This window comes from Talpa occidentalis, unplaced genomic scaffold (genome assembly GCF_014898055.3).
Source record: "Talpa occidentalis isolate TD23 unplaced genomic scaffold, MPIMG_talOcc4v2.1 talOcc4.5, whole genome shotgun sequence".
NCBI classification, from domain to species: Eukaryota; Metazoa; Chordata; class Mammalia; order Eulipotyphla; family Talpidae; genus Talpa; species Talpa occidentalis.
In genome coordinates, this window is record NW_023604861.1 from 1,715,903 (window position 1) to 1,733,148 (window position 17,246).

The window sequence follows — 17,246 nt, forward strand, 5'->3', positions numbered from 1 at the left end:
TCCTGGCCCCTGGGGAGCCCAGGCCAGCGCAAAGAGCAGAGGTGGGGCCTGTCTCCAGCCGCTGCCGTTGCAGAGCCCACGGTCAGGAGCAGAGGGAGGCCCAGCTAGACCCCGGCAGCTCCTGACCTCCTGGGAGCCTTCTCCGGCCACTCAGACGCCCCCCGCACCATGGCCCTGGCCGCCTCCCTGGCAGAACTGCAGGCAGAGGCCAGCTGCCCCGTGTGCCTGGACCAGCTACGGGACCCGGTGACCCTCGACTGCGGCCACAACTGCTGTGGGCCCTGCCTCCACCGGCGCTGGGAGGGCCTCCAGGACGTCCTCCCCTGCCCCGTCTGCCAGCACCCCTGCCCCTCCAGGGACGTCAAGAGGAACACCCAGCTGTGTGCCCTGACTGCCCTTCTGAGGCAGCTGCCCCCCACCCGCAAGCAGGGGCGGCGGCAGGAGGAGGGGGCCCTGTGTGCCCAGCACCACCAAGCCCTGGCCCTGTTCTGTGAGGAGGACCTGGAGCTGCTGTGCGCCCAGTGCGCGGCCTCCTCCCCCCACCGCGGTCACCCCCTGGCCCCCGTCGAGCAAGCCGCCGCTCGGCACAGAAAGGAGCTGCAAAGCTGCCTGGAGCCCCTGAAGCAGCAGCTCGAAGAGGCCAGACGGCGCTTAGCCGCCCAAGTGTCCATCACGCTGGACTTGAGCAACGAGGAGGAGGAGAGGCGGCGAGAGGCGCAGCAGGAGTTCGAGGAGATCAAGCGTTCCCTGCAGAAGGAGCGTGAGGTCCTGGAGGCCCAGCTGCGCAGCGGGGTGACCAGGGGCTGCCAGAGCGTCCTCAAGGGCAGAGGCCAGCTGTTGGAGCGCAGCTCCGCCCTCCAGCGCCTGCTCGGGGTCGTCACCGGGAAGAGCCTGCAGACAGACCGGGAGCTGTTGGTGGGCATCGGGGGCGTCCACCTCCAGTGCAGCCGGCTCACGGCTCCCACGGCCCCGGCAGCCCCCGCGCACAGGCTGGACGGGGAGGCGCTCTGCCTGCCCCCACATTACATCGGCCTGCGCAGCATCATCGACAAGTTCCAGGTCGACTTGACTCTGGACCCCGACACGGCGCACCCCCATGTCCTGGTCTCGGCAGACAGGAAGAGCGCCGTGTTCTCTCCTAAGGGGACGGAGCCGCGCCGCGGGCCCTCTCCCAGGGCCAGCGCCTTCCTGGAGGCCGTGCTGAGCTCCCAGGGCTTCGACGCGGGCAGGCACTTCTGGCAGGTGGACATCAGGGGCTCGGGAGTGTGGTCCGTGGGTGTGTGCGGCAAGTCCTTCCCTGGGAGCGCCCCCACGCCCGCCTCCCCCCGCCACGGCTGCTGGCAGTGCCAGGGCAGCACCGGGATGGGCCTGGCCGCCGTTCGAGTGGGTGTCTTTCTGGACTACGAGCTGGGCGAGATTTCCTTTTACGACCTGAGCGCGCGGTCCCACCTGCGCACACTGCGGGGCACCTTCACGGAGAGGCTGGTGCCTTACTTCTTCGCCGGGTCCTCCGCCCTGTCGGTTGCCATGACTCTAGTGAGCAGGGGCACCAAGGCCCTGTGATCCTGCGGTCCCTGCTCCCCCGACTCGTGCAGAGTGAGTCCATCCGGGGCCTCCTCAAAGGCCAAATGCCCGGCGGGGAGATGCGTGGTGGGAGAAGTGGAGTCAGTAAGGATGGGGGTGCACAGACTGACTCCCCCCGAGACAAGGGGGATCAATTTGCACTCCACAAACACCAAGCTGCCTGGGCAGGATGAAGACCAGCTCACAGGCCACTGCACTTTCCGGTACCAGGCCTAGACTCAGCTCCCGCGTGGCCTGGCTCATCCGCCCCCGCGGGAGTGGCCCCAGAGCTCGCCTAGGGGTCGGCAGTGTAAGAGGAGCCTGCGCTGCTGGTGCAGGGAGGCCAGCGGCAGAGCCAGGGCGCGCGGAGCGGGCGGTGCTGCGCCGCGGCAGGGGGAGGACTCGGGTGAGCAGGTACCTGCTGCGGCAGCACAAGCTCCGTTGCTGCACAGAAGCTTTTTAGTTTGATGCTGTCCCACAGGTTAAGTTCCCCTCTGCTCCCGGCGGGCACACAGAGACAGCAAACGGGTGACAAGGAGCAACCTGAGCTGGGAGGAAGATTTGCTGGTGGGAGAAAAACCTTCCTGGGAGAATGAGGTTCAGGATCTAACAATAATATTGAAAGAACATCGTAACGGGGACGCTCAGCCATCATCATCTTTCAGACAAGTCTGATTAGAAGGTATTTATTGCTGTCAAATTATTATTCACAATCTTCTGAAATGTGGGTCTAAAAATGACATTACTTGAGCGGGGCTGGTATCAGTTTCAACATTGCATCTAATTAGCTCTTCTTTTTTGGTGGAAGATACTGAAACGCCAAATCCAGGGCTGCTTGAATTGTAAATGCGGTTCCTGAGGGGCAGGCTGAGGACGCCCTGACAGGCACCGGAGGAGGAGGCCACGTCTTTGTGGGCTATGCAGAGAACCAGCAACAAGGTAAGAGGAGGAGAGGGCCTACTTGAACGTGACTTTCTTGAAAGACACTGGAACCAGGCCACACACTCCAGCGCTCACTCCCTGGACGACCCGCAGCTGCGTGGCCTGGACCCTGCCCTCGGCCCCACGGTCGTCAGCTAACCAGCATCTCCCTGCCAAACTGAAACGAAACCCCCCCCCGCTGCAGGTGCCCACCAGCTCAGGCCCAGGACGACAGTGACCACGCCCCAGAGTGCAGAGCACGGCCGGACCTTCAGCCAAGGCGAGCCGTGGACACGTGGACTCTGGGACTTCCCCACCCCTGGCCAGTCAGGAAGCCGGATCTCAAGCCACTCCCCGGGAAGGCCTCAAGGAGTCGCTGTTGAGAGACCGTGGAAACTGTTTTCTGTTTTCCAGAATGTGCAGCTTCCTGCCATCCCTAACCAGCCCTGGCCGTCCCCCTGCACCCTCCACCCGCCCCTCACCTGCCTCATCCTGGCTGCGGGGCCTCATCCTGCACAGCTGAGACTCCAGCCCTGGGGTGAGGAGCAGAGCCTCTGCTTGAGGGGCTTCCGGCCTGGTGAGACCTGCAGTGTCTCCAGCTCCGCCAGGACCTGAGGCGGGACCGAGGGGACGGTCCGTGGCAGGTGCTCGGGCGGGGGGCAAACTGGATGCTCGCACTGTCCACTCTTTGTTCTTGAATGCCCAGACCACTTGTAAAGTGAGATATTCCTTCAGACATTTTCTCCAGAGACCCGCTAGTATCTTTTTAAGAAAAATATTTTCTGCTCGGCGGCAAAGCTGCTAAGCTATTGAGCCGCTGCTGAAGGAAGCTGCTCCTTGTCGCTACTTTTTCCCGGTCCTGAGACTTCAGAGAAACCGGGAGAGCAGCCGGGGAGCTGGAGCACCGACGTCCGTGCACAAGCAGGCAAGTCAGCAAGACATTTAAGACGTCAGCTTCGAATAGAAACAGCCTCAACTATATTGCATTCATTTATTTCATTATGTGATGTTTATATGCTTATCATTTAAAATATCCAAGCAATCTGCAGAAGGTGAAAGTAAAAAATACCGTGAACCCTTCTCACCGGGAGCCAGTGTTCAAGTGGCTTGCTTGGTTCTCAAGATCCTCGCTCTCCCTCTCTCTCTGGCTGATTGTGCAATACCTCTTGCTCGCTAGCTGGCTTTTGATATTTACCAACATGTCTTAGGCATATTTGCATATCTGTTACAGCTCGGTATTTTTAACAGCTACTTGGAATTCCACAGCTTACACGCCTGTCTTTCTTACAACTAGAATTCACCAGCCCAGAAAGAGTGTGTCCCATTTCTAACGTGCTTACTGCAGCTTGCCGCCCTGCTCTGCCGCCGTCACTGGCGGAATTAAAAGAACTTCTGTTCCACACCCGCATCAGCAGCTCATTTCTCCTAGAGCCCTGGACAGCATTTTAGCTAACCCCATGCGATTCCACTTCCAACTTCATAAATAAAAGCTCTTCCAAGGGGTTCCATCTGCGTCCCTTTCCTGCTGCCCCCCGTAGACTGGGTCCCGGGGTGTAGGGTCCTCCTGTCCGCAGCAGTGCCCGGCACCTGCTATGGGTTTGCTGCGTGAATTATTGAATGAAGGGTGGGAAACAGCTAATTCAGACGTACTTGTGAGAACTGATTAAAAAGATAAAAATGAAGAGTCTGTGTGGTGAGAGATAGTCAGACCTGCTTCTCAAATACCTTCGATGGGTGGGAATTGCTTATCTCCCCCCAGAAGGTCCTCCCAGCACTTGCCAGAGGAAGGTCTTGCAGGTCCACACTACAATCAGGCCCTCGGAGCAACAGCAATGGGAAGTAAATGCAGCCATCCCCGAGCTTCTCAGGCAGCCCAGGGGCTGACGCTGTGATTACAGCCTGGCTGAGGAGGCATCAGGGGGCCTGGCGGGAGGGCGCCCCATGGGGCTGCTCCCGTCTGAGCTCTTGGACGGCTAAATTGCCCTCCAGCACCTACGGCAACTGGAAACCCTGCAATTTTGTCTCTCTGGCAACCAGCAATTTCTCATTTGTTTTATTTACTCAGTCACCCCAGCAGAGAGGGCTTCGTCCTTGGGCCCCGTCCCTCTGCACACACCCCGGCTCCCTCTCCGCTTCTCAGCCACACCTCACGCCCTGCAGTCCAAATGCCACCTACCCGCACAGGGCGGGCAGTGATGGGGCGTCTCTCCCACACACCACTTTCATCTCCGCCTTTCTGAATCTGCACACGCTTGCCAGGGGCCTAAATAACCCTGTCCCCACTAGCCAGGGCGAGCCCCGCAGCCTAAGAGCCCGGCGTTGGTTGCTTTGCTGAGCCATGGACGTGGGGTGCACGCCAGGCCACACCGAAAGTCCCAGCTTCTCAGACAGCCCCGGTCACAGTCACAAGTCAGCCTTGCAGGGGGCAGGCACTAAGTCCATCCCTGAGGTCCACCAGGCAGCACAGGCCTGGGGAAGTGACTGCGGCGCCAGCACCCTGGGACCAGGGCAACCACGCGAGGTCTGAGTGTGAAACTGGACGCTCCAGGGCTGACGCCTCCACCGGGGCCTGCCCTTCACCCCGCCAGTGCTGGGGAGCAGTACCTGCGTCTGCTGATCTTCTATCCTGACTCCCTGATGGTCGCTTCCCCTCCAGGTGCCACCCGAGTGCCCGGGCATCCTGGGCATCCCTGCGTCCGCAGAAGTGCAGCCAGGCTCCCTGGGGCGGGCAGGGACTCGGGCAGGTGTGGCTAGGCTCCGGGCCTGGCACCCATGCCCGGCACCTGTGCCCGCTGGGCCTTCCAAGTGACCCCGCAGGCCTCTTTCACTGGCCCCTCGGGCGTGGGGCAGCACAGGGCCCTCCTCGCCCTGCTGGCTGTTCCAAGTCAGGGTTCCACATAAGGGTTGCTTTGGTATTTTTCAAAACCGCTGCCTTTCAGTGAGTCCTAAAGACCATGACACGCAGGAGGGGCTGCCCTTCGCTACCCTTTGCTGCCCTTCACTGCCCTTCGCTGCCCTTCACCCCGACCAACCCAGCAAACACTTCTAGCACAGGCGCCTCACGGGACGTCTCCTTCTCCGCGGCTGCGGCTATTTGTTCCCCAGCTCTGCCTCCGCAAGAACACGGCTCAGCCCACTCACACTTATATGGAAAGGGCCAGAGCCTGGAAAAGCCCGTAGGGGCTCGCACAACCCGCAGACGCCCAAGAAAGGCCCTGCTGGTGCCCACCACTGGCGCCGGGACCCATTTTCCGCGGCGTCGTCTCCTTAGGGCGGGGGCGCTGGTGCATGCATCAGACGCTCCTCCCAAAGGGGCACATGCGCCGGCGGGTCACCTCCGCTGCTCCTTCTGCAAACTGCGCACCTGCCACGCGTGCCGGTCGGTGGACACGGCCGCTGACCGCCCCGGCCCCGCGGGCCCACTCGCGTCCTTACCAGGTGCAGGAGGGAGCTTCCGGAGCCGACGGGGGCGAGCGGGTCGGCCCCCTCCTTCAGCAGCCTCAGGGCTGAAAGAACAAGAGAGGAGAAGGGTTAAGGCGCCTGCTCTCCTCCACCCCTCGGCCAGCGGCTGCGGCCTGACCCCAGACGGGTGTCACCGCAGGACTCTCGGCCCCGGTTTCCCAGCTCCGACCTTCACGCGTGGCTTGGACGCAGCCACCCACGCCCGCCACGCAGCTCCCTCCAAAGGGGAGACAGTTCGTGGCTTGTTTTTTGAAATGTGCAGTTGATACACGGTTGGCGGCGCCAGGGAGGACAGAAAGGACTGGCTGCGCTGGGCTCCTGCGGGAGGCAGGCTGCCACATCTGGCTGTTCTGCTGGGACCCCCGGCTCGGCCCAGGAACGCATGTGCCAGCCCGCGGAACCAGCTCCCTGAGACCAGGCGGGACAGAGCCGCTGGACCAGCCACGCAGGGAGCCCGGGTGTGGCCAGTAAATCAGCAAGCACAGCCCACGGAGGCCCCGGCCGGGGGACGCGGTCACACCCCACAGCAGGCTTGGGGGGCGGGCCCAGTCGGGGCTCAGCAAGTCCCCAGAGAGTGACAGCCATGAAGTGGGGTGCGTTTTCCTCTTCCCCAACACCTCCGCCAGGTTCAGGCCTCTGCCAGGTGGAGGGAGGGGGAGTGGAGGGAGAGAGGAGATGGTGGGCGGGTGGAGGGAGGGAGGGAGAGACATGCATTTACAAGGCGCCGCACACGTCACTGACGCAAACACCGCGCTCCACAAGAACACACACTGGCAGCGTGTCCGGGACGCGTCCCCATAAGCGCCATGTGAGCAGCTGAGTCTTGCAGCTGTGCCTGGTGATTCCTGTTGAACTCCTGTGCCCACGGCCAACCTGGGCCACATCGGTGTGACCTTGGCATTTTCACCGGGTAACCAAGGGCCAGGGGTCACAGACCACGGCTGCCCAGACGACCTTTGAACTAAGAATGCTCGTCAACTTTTAAAGAGTTTGAAAGAAAAAACCCTGCGAATCAGAAAAGGTCGTGCCACACAGACGGTCTTCATCTGGCTCCCGAGACCGAGGGGGCCGCGGGGTGGGTGGGGGAAGCCACCGCTGGGCCAGCCGCAGCTTTGCTGGGTCATGTGACGGTCTGGGGGACACCTGACCCGTCTCTGACCCGTCTCCCGGTGTGTCTGTGTTGCCCACAGAGTGGTGGTCACTGGCGCATCTTCAAGTAGTCTCCACCGCAAACGTCCACGCCATCTCCTTAACTCGACGGTTAACTGGGCAACAAATCAGACTCCGCTCTGAGGGGGTGGCCCGGTCTGATCCTCCACACGGTTGATCTCCCCTGTAGCTGATCCCAGAGACTGCGGGACGCTGAGGAGGGCGCACTCCCATGGCTGCGCCCCGCCTGCCGTGAGACACAGCGTCCAGGGCGGAGGGGAAAATGAGCTGACCCGGGAGGGACGGCTGTCACGTTTTTATTTTGTTCCTAATACAGTCTGGTCACTGGTGGCCACATACATTTTAGTTTTCAACACAGGCTTTGTCTAGCTGCTTGCAACCCCCTCGCCAGCCACTGACACTCTAGTAACTGACTCAGACATCACGCCGGGGAGAAAAAGACAGTAGGCTGGGCCTTCCCCTTCCGAGGGCTGTTTTCTGAAAGGACTGTTCGCCTAACGAGGCAGCTGAAAACGCAGATTTTCATACCGTTTACACGTGAGCGAATGCCACTGTCCTAAATCTAACTTCAGCGCCACATTAAACACACCCTGTAGTGACATCTGACAAAGCTGCATTTATAGAAAATTTAATGTCAATGATTTTATGCGTATAAATCCTTTTGCGTTTTTCAATAATCCCGCGGTAGGAAGGGGCAACTTTGGAGGATAAGTTTTCTTATCTGCGTAATAGTTACTCGCACATCTGTTCCGCAGTGCGAGACCGACGGCAGTCCACCGCGGGGCTGGCCGGCGCGGCCAGCGAGTTCTGGGTGTGGCTGCAGTAGAGCGGCCGCTGTGGGTCAGCACCATGGACGCCGGCCACCGCGGCAGGAAACCGGGCTCCTGGGCCGCTTGCTCCCACTGCTTTCCAGGCTCACGCCACCCTCTGCCTTTCCTTCGAAGCTCGTTCATCAGGACGGTTTTCCTTTAGACGCAGACACATCCCCCATTAAGCATTTATAACTGTTGTCCCCTGAGACGCTCACGTACAAAAATATGTACGGCGTGACGCACTCAGTCAGAGATAAATAGCCCCGCGGGAAACGATCGATTCCAATCTCACACTAGCCCGAGAGACGGAGCCCGGGATCCCCCGCCAGGGCACCTGCGGCAGGAGCTGCCCGAGGGGACGTGCGGTCAGAGCGTGGCTTCACGTGAACTGCCCTCCGCACGCAGTCACCAGCGCCGAGCCCCCTTGGAAGGCTTTATTTGAATTATTTTCAGTTTGTATCTTTACATTTTAAAAGCCCTAAATTACGTACACCAGGAAGTCACCCGGCGAGGCCAGCCCTGCTGGGAGAAGCCGAGGACAGCGCGGTTTCGCGGCAAGCGCTCAACTGGACGCCACCGTTTAGGGGGCGGGTCGAGAGCGGACTCTGGTCCCGAGTCAGGTCTGCTTAGCTTGAGTCGAGGCTGGGCATTTACATACTGAGTCTTGCTGCCGTTTGCTGAAAGTGCAGCGAGGCTAAAAGTGAAGAGAAAACCAGAGGCCAGGGGAGCGCCCGGGCTTCGGGGCCATTCCAGAGCCATGTTGCTGGAAACCCCGCCGTCCTATCAACACAGAGACACTGAAAACACATCTGCTGTTGCCACGAAAGGGGCACTTTTTGGGCTGCCACCCAGCCCACCTCTAAGCCAACACACTTGCCCAAGAGCTCAGGCCCTGACGGGGGTGACAACCTCAGCTTCTCCCCGGTCGACCTCTAGTCGCCGAGAGGAAACCTGTCACCGAGCGGGCTCAGTCGCCCCTCCTCAAGCAGACGCGGGCCTTGCTGAGAACACAGGTTTAACTGGCCCTAGACACGGGCCGACAGCGGCTTCCCTGCCCGCCGGGCACCGCGCCCCGGGAGTCCTTGCTTTCTCCCCTTAAATAAACCTTGCTTTCTGAAAGTCTGTTTCTCTCTGCCTAATGATCTAACATGTCTGTCAATTCCTTGGAACGGCTTCGTGGAACAAGAACCTGGGGTGGCTCAAGGGCTAAATGAAGAGCGCACCCCACGTCCACGTCTGCAATAGCAAACCCAAAGCAGAACCTCGCAGAGGGGAGGACAGGCCCACGCAGCAGCCAGAGCTGACCCTTGCGAGGCCAAGAATGAGCACACGGGCCGGACGCCCTGAGCCGCGGTGTCCAGGCCCCCCCAACGCCCGCCGGGCCACGCTGCCAACGTTAAACGGTCATTTTGTTTTAAAACAAAAGAATTTCAAGAGGCATCTTGGATCTTTTCAGAAACAGCCACTTTTCAACGTTTTGTTCGATACTGTGCGGTGTCTACACACACCCTGCACGTGAAATTACTCTTCACAGGACAGTGGGGGGCGTGGGGGCACGGGATGGCGTCTCCCTGGATCCAGTACCGGACACAAGTGGTTGCGTGAAATGAATGGGTCAGAAATGGAAATTAAATGGAAAACACCATTTATTCCATTTTATAAAGATCGCCTGGGATACCCGGCACAATACCCAGCTATCTTTAAATGTCTTTTTATCTTTTACATGAAAGGTTCTCATTCCGCTACCAGCCAATTCCACGGCATGAAAGAACACTCCCCACTATTTCCAACACTGCTCTTGCCCCACAATTTGCCCTTGGATTTGGGGGGCCTTGCCTTTGTGCGTTGGGTACCACACCCCCAGAGGAGCCCAAAGGTGCACAGGTGGAGGGAATGTGTATTTTGAAAAGCCCTATAGATATAATTTCCCTCCATTACATCACCCAGAATATTGTTACAAACGGATTTATACTTCCAAAAGGAGCCCACTATCCAATCCCATCAGTTAAATAATCCTATAGCTTTTTAAATACATTGCAAGTTCTTTATTATATATTTAGGGTTTTTTTTAAAAAAGATTTATTTATTTTTATTTATTTATACAAGCACTGGGTACAGTCAGAAGTGTGGGAGGTGAGAGAATTCACCAGAGAAACAGAGTGGGGAACAGAACAGGCAGACTGACGAAGTACACTGCTGAGGGGAGCAGCAGGTGAGGCAGGAGAGGTCTGCGCGCCATCTGGGACCCTCGCTGGCTGGCCAGGATCGAACCGGCGCTGCAGAGGCTGTGGACAGCTTCACAGCATGGCGCTCAACCGCCTGAGCCACCAGGGGAGGCCCTATTATACATTTAGTTTTAACCAACCCCAATATATGGTCATTATTTCAGGCATGTCCAGATTCCCGCCCACCTCTAGTATCATCCCTGCAAACTTGTGTGTGCCGCGTAACCGCCCATGGTTATAAGAGCTTCATTTTTGTTTTACATTAGAACCCTGGATTTTCAAATCATCAAAAATATTTTAGATTATTATCACACTCCATGGTGATGAATAAAAGGACTGTCAATGCAATTTTCTATATGTGAACTAAGAAAGCATTTAAGCCTCAAACTCAGGAAAAGATAATGGCATTTTATTTTCATCGGATCAAAATGACCAAGCAACCTTGACGCCTCTAACACTGGGTGCATCGCCTGAGCTCGGCTGATACCCCGGCAGCCAGAAGATGCTGGGACTAAGCAGGCGCTGGAGGGAAACAAAGTGACATTGCTGAATATTAGGGGCTGAGATGGCATCGAGGTGGGCAAAATGTGGAGTGGCTGAGCAGCGGGGTCAGGACAGAGCAGGGAGACTTCACCGCAGGGAAGAGGGAGAAACGACCTTCCTCCCCGCCCGCCTGGAGACAGCAACAGACAAGCGGGCAGCGAGGGGAGAGCTGGTCCCTCACACCCCAATGCCCGGGCTCACCGGAGACAGGGGCCCAGCGTTCTGCAGTAATCTGATTATCTTCACTGCTGATTTCCCAAGCAATCAGTTCAAGCAGTTTAAAATAAAATCGGTGCGCGCGTTTGCAGAATATGCACGGGGAACCGCGCAGAACAAAGGTGCCTGTCTCCTGCGAGGCTGACATGCGCGCCGGCCCAATGTATTCGCATGCTGGGGTTCGTGGTCTTCGTGAGTAACAGGCTGGTCTTGTCTACGTTGTCTGCTCTTTAAACTGTTTAAAAAATGTTTTTCCCCAGAAAAACCCCAGAGGGGTTTTGTTTTCTCTAAGTTGATCTCACAAAGGCATCTTCTAGCTGTTATTTTCAATAGATCTTTTTTTGCTTTTTTTTTTTTTTTCAGTTTTGTTTAGTCACAGAGATCTAACAAGGTAAAAAGGTGCCTTAGAACATCACTGAAGGAACGATTTACTTAATTCATATCTAATAAGACTAGGCCCCTTCGCGTAGATAATAGAGCACATTTGTAAGTCCTTTGTGATGAACTGAGTTGTCTAATTTAAATTTTTCAATTTGCTCTTCACCACTAAAATAAGAGTGGGAATGTATGCAGCGTGGAGCCGGCTCGCCTGCTGGGGCGGCGTGTTGGCAGCCGGCGGCCCGGCGGAGCAGGCTCCGCGCACGGCTTACAAAGAGAGTCTCTGATGTGAGCGCCGCTCATTCTCTTAATTCTGAAAGGTCTTTCAAAGCCGCTGAGCGGTTAAGGTCATTTAATCTGACACAAATTTAAGGAACTTTGTGTTAAATAGAAGGTTTAGATCGATGACATTTCTGAGTTCATTTTTTGGAGACGTGGACTTCTGCTGCTCCCCGGAGGGAGGAGGCGGCCTCGGCTCCGTGGGGGTCTCGCCAGCAGCCCCCCTTCTGCGCGGTCCTGAACCGGCAGTGTGCGAAGGCCACACGGCCGGAACCTGAGGCTGATCTCCAGGGCCTCAGGCCCCGTGAGAAACCAGCGTCCTGTCCCAACCCACAGAGGAAGTGGCTCGATGGTCCCGCAGGCTTCTCCCGGCCAGCCCCCACACAGCGCAGCCCGCACACCCTCACCGCAGCCGCGGGCACTCCCAGAGGGCAGCCGGGGCCGGCCGACGGGGAGGCAGGGAGCGTGCGCTTCAGGGCACCACCTTCCTGGTAACTTGTCACAGAGCGATAGGAAGTATAAAGCCTGGAGCGGTTCATAAAAGCAAGCACAGGCATCAAAGAGAAGCTAATTTCACAATTTGGGCTGGGGCTGGGGAGAGGAGAAAGTGGGAATTGCGTTTCTCGGAAGGGGTCAGGCAGCGCAATCATGTGGAGCAGGAACGTAGGCGAGGTTCCGAGGACAGAGAAAGCTTCTGAGGAACCAGCGTGGGAAGAAAGTTGCGGAGGCAGGAAAACACAAAAGTTGCGGAGGCAGGAAAACACAAGAAGCACCTGAAGGGAGCCTCGCGGACCTGCAGAGCCATGATGCTGCAGGTGGAGGGCGGAAGCTAATCACGGACGGCAGCCAGGTCAGAATCACCCAGGGCCCGGCTCCTCCCCTCACAAAATGGACTCCGTGGTCCAGACAGGACAGACACCGGCACTTCGTGCTGAGGTCAAACTCCCGAGGGCCATTTGTTCCGTCTATTCGTGTTGGTTTTACAGAAAAACACAGCACTCGCACTTGGAAGACTTCTTCAGTTCAGTGCCAACGGGTCCTCCACATCCCGAGGACGGTGCTGGGCTCAGCACCCGGGGGTGCAGACGGCTCACTCGGGGACTCCGCACAGCCGTGGGGAGGAAACGGAAAAGCTGGTCAATCTACTCGCTCCGTGAGGTCTTTGCTAGAAAAGCAAAAATGCGGCAGAAGCCCAAGTCCGAGTCAGGGGGCCCACGGAGCTCTGAGAAGGCCGGGGCCCGAGGAAGGCTACTGGGAACGGCCAGGGCTGGGCCGAGGTGGGAGTCGCCAGTCCCAGAAGCTGGTCAGAACCCAGACTTTTAACGGTGACAAGTAAACAGCCTCATTTGTGAGGAGGAAGAGAAGAAGGGAGAAGACAGACTCATTACAGGCGCTTAAGAACAGTCTAGGGCAGGGGAGACGCTGGCCTGGTCACTCATCCGCAGCCAGCTTTGCCCACAGCAAAATGGCGGCAAGATGGCAAGATGGCCGCCGCGTACTCACTGTTCCTTTAGGACAGAAAACAAAGAAATTAACGAGCAGAGTTCATGGGAGTCATACATTCCATAGGCAAATCCATCCTCCACCAAACAGGGACTGGTGACAAAGAAAGGACTTTGGCTAAAAAATGAGTCAGACGTACGCCCTCCACCCATCCGGCCTTGGGCAGGAAGCGAGTCCGCAGTGGGGAGAAGGTGTGAAAACTCGCAGACGACCAGAGCTGGAATTCTACCTCCCACCATCACTGAGTAAAAGGACACAAAGAAGAAACAGGGCGGGATCGATGAAGAAGACGAAGCCTCTGTGGACAGGCGCGTCCCCAGGCTGCAGCCAGCGGCGGAGACAGGCCTGCACGGCCGAGCCCGGCCACCTGCCCAGCACCGGTTCCCGGCAGGGAGCTCACTGGTGGAGGGCACTGGACTAAGTCGGGAGTGAAGATGACCAAGGACGTCTGGACGAAGCAGTGGAGGGGCAGGGCCGCTGGTGTTGGGGCACGAACGGCGTTCAGGGAGTGTGTGAGCAGCAGGTGCCTGTCTCAGTCCCTCTGCAAGCAGTTGGATATAGAATCTCATTTTTTAAAAAAAGGATTTATTTTATTTATTTATGCATACAAGAGCTGAGGTGCGGGGGTGAGAGGACTCCCCAGAGACAGAGCTGGGAGCAGAACAGGCAGATTGACTGAAACCCACTGCTGAGGGGAGCAGCGGGGAGACAGGAGAGGTCTGTTGCGCCCTGTGGGTAGCTCCCTGGCCGGGGATGGGACTCGCTGCAGTGGCTGCGGACAGCTTCACAGTGCTGAGAGTTCCACCCCTTGCTCCTTCGTCTCCCTGGGAAAGGCTGCGCAGCTTCCATGCAGATGCCTCCTCGGGGTTCCTGCAGCCCCGGGACAGCCCTGCCCACCACTGAGCCTGGCCACGCCAAGCCTGTGTTCCCACGAGGGCCTCCAACCACAGGGGCCGGGTGGCAGGTCGGACTCTGCAAAGACGTGGGGTTCTCCAATGGATGGGGGGTTCTCCAATGGACGGGGGATTCTCCAAAGGACACGATGCCCAGACAGCCCCGCCCGGTCTCGCAGATGGTGTCCCTGGACACTTGCTGCCTGGAGCCCTCCCCGCCCTTGTCTCCTGCCCCACCCTCCGCTGCATAAGCTGGTGACTTCTGGGTAGTGACGTCCCAAACCCCAGTTCCTCACGGCGTAAGTGCATTTGGAGACGGGGTTTAAGAACAAGTTTCAGGCCACACAAGGTCAGGGGGTGGACGCCAACCCAGCTGTCCCGGGCCGCGTCAGAGGACATCAGGACAGAAGGCGTGGATCGAGGGAGGGCCACGTAGGACGTGCACAAGGTGGCCACTGGCAAGGCAGGGGCGAGGCCTCAAAGGAAGCCATTCTGCTCACACCGTGGAGTCGGGCCTCCCCGACTCCCCACTGCTGCGGCCACTGGGGGGGCCTTCCTATGGTGGCTGCGGGCGAACACCCAGACTCACCAGCACCGAGTCCTAAAGGCCCAAATACCTGTGGGTCCGTCCCCTCTTTTCCTTCCTGCAGTCCCCCCCGGGTCACTTGCACATCTCATCTCAGTGACCCCAAACTAACAGGCTTCCTAAAGTGAGAATCAAACCAAACACACCCGTTTTGTGCCCTATCACTGCCCCCCTATGCTGACACCCTAACCACCACCCCCCTGCACCACCACCCCGCAGTAACTGCAGTTAGGAGGTAACTAAGGCTGCAAGAGGACTAAGGGGTCCTATTCCACAGGCCCCGTCCTCACTGGACACAATGGTGGCCGTGCAGACAGCGGTCAGCTGCCAGGAGGGCCCTCCCGGAACCCCATGTGCTGGCCCTTGTGCAAGGATTTCTGGCACCAGAATGTCATACAATTAACTGAGACTTCTTAAGGCCCTGGCCTGTGGCCTCTGCTACGCAGGCAGGGCACCACATCCTGCACCGCCGCTCCAGCAGCCCCCGCAGGTGACAAAACCCCCTCGCGCTACACCCGGGGTCACCTGCCCACAGCACACCGCCTCGTCGCTGAAGAAGACACGCCACTGAGCTCCTCCAGGGTCTGCGGAGGCGCCAAGGAGGCTGCTCGGAAAGGGAATTCAGAGGACGGAGACCAAGGGCCTGGATTCTTCAAGCCTTACCTTTTAAAACTCACACTGCACATGGCGTTGTGCCAGTGATCACCCCTCATCAGCACAAGAACACAACCCCGTTTTCTTATAGGCTCAGTGTCACTCCGGAAGGAAACAGAGGTCCCTGTCAGGTCCAGGCTGCCCCAGGGCATTCAAAACTGGCTGTGACCCGCAGGGCTGAGGGGCTGAAGCGGGGCCTGGGCTTCTGGGCTCTGCCCCAAGAAGTGGCTCCCAAGTGGCTCCTCACCCCGCCTGGCTCCGGCTGTCAGAGCTCCCCAGACAGGCTGCCGGGTGCAGCGGAGGGGATTTCCTTCTCTGTGGCTCACGCGGCCAGACGGTGCCGAACCACTTGGCAGTTCCCTGTACCCGAGGGCTGTCACCCTCGAGAGGGAGGGAGGGAACGGGGCTTTCCACGGTCACAGCGACATTCCCGGAGAGGGAGCGGCGGGACCTGGCCCGTGGCAAGGACGGACATTTACGCCTCTGCCCCCTGAAAACTCTGGGTCCCAAGAGCAAGTGTGGGAACGTACCCCGGCGAGAACAGCAGCAGCCAGTGAAGAGGCAGGTGGGCACCGGGACCCCTGAGGGCTGTTGGCCCAGGCGCCCCAGCCCCTCACAGGCTGTCGCAGCCCTCGGGCGGGTCCCGCCTGCAGTGCTGACGCCCCGCTGGGAGGGCTGCACTGCTTTCCTGCCACAGAGCATGGGACAGGGGGGCGGAGGGAGAGCTGGGCTGCAGGCCCACGGGGTCCGTGAGCAGGGGACAGGTGCGGGAGAGGCTCCCGGCCACCCCGAGGACAGGCGGATGCTGACCCCCCATGCAGGGAGGGGGCTTCACCCCTGCACCTGCCTTGGGAGCCATGACAGAAAGCTGGCAGCACCGCCCTCGCCAAGGACACAGGGAGGCGGGAGGCACTCCACCACGATGGCCTGAACGATTTGCAAGGAAATCACCTGCTTCTCAGGCAGTTGAGTCTTTTAAAAAATATGGCACGACCTTCCTACGCTTGCATTCCTGTCTTTCCTGGGGGATTGGAGGCTCGAGGCTACACTCCCTGCAAGAGCATCTCCTGCCTGGCCCAGACAGGTGAAGCACGCCCCGCCTGTGTTCTCAACACGACTCCAGCTCCCCCCAAAGAGCACCGGGCGCACCTGACCAGGGCAGACCCGCAGCCCCCACGCACCTTCCTTGTCGTCGCGGCGCACGATGGCATCGCGGAGCAGGTCCGCCAGCTGGAAGCGCACCTTCTGGCTCCGGCCGCGCCCGGGCGCCCCCGGGGGCCGGGCCTGCTGCCGCAGCACCTTCTCCCGCGCGTAGTAGGCCTTCAGCTGCTCGCCTCGCATGCGCCGCACCAGCCGCTGCCGCTGGGCCAGGGGCAGGGACTCCAGCAGGCCCCGGTCGATCTCCATGTCATGGGAGCGGAACGCGCTGCATAGCTGGAGGCAACCTGGGGGGCACAAGGGCGAGTCACAGGCTTATCCCGCCCCCCGCAGCAGCACCAGAGCCCCCCGCGAGCCGGGCGCCCCGCGCCAGCCGCCCCCCACGGCCAGAGCGTGCACCGCAGGCCGGGGACAGCGCAGGGACAGGCAGGGTGGCCTCGTGGGCGCGTCTGCCTCTGTTCTCTGCGCCCCACCGAGGGCCTGGACTGCAGCGCTGTGTCCCCTCCTGCATCCAGCGGAAGATGCTGAGTACATGTTAACCCCACGTTTTGGCAAAAGCCACCCCAGGTCCTCCTGAGCGGGGCTGGCTGGGCCCTGGCGGGGTGAGGGCGTGGCAGCTCGTCCAGGCTGTCACGGGCCAGCAGGCGTGTCCACCCCACGCGTGGCCAGCGCCGCTCCGAGGGTTCTGTCTAAGGCCTCGCCACGGCTATGGACAAAGGCTGAGCAGGACTGGAGATGGCTCTTGAAACTCAAATCTCGGGCAGAATGGGCGCGGCTGCCGTCTCGGTCATTTAAGAGAGCGGCGACAGATTGAGTCCCCTAAACTGCAAGTCTGAGCTTCCCTTCCAGATGCTTCCCCCGGGTCTAGCACACCCAGGCCCCC

The 17,246-nt window shown here is 59.3% G+C and overlaps 1 protein-coding gene across 1 annotated transcript in view; it reads right to left on the bottom strand.

Moving 5' to 3' along the window:
- Window positions 1–17,246, bottom strand: part of MYO16 (myosin XVI) — a 250,269-nt gene that overhangs the window by 190,946 nt on the left and 42,077 nt on the right. Inside the window, 2 exon segments of the mRNA XM_037528697.2 lie at window positions 5,920–5,990; window positions 16,387–16,650. Of these exon segments, the coding sequence (XP_037384594.2) occupies window positions 5,920–5,990; window positions 16,387–16,650 (335 nt within the window).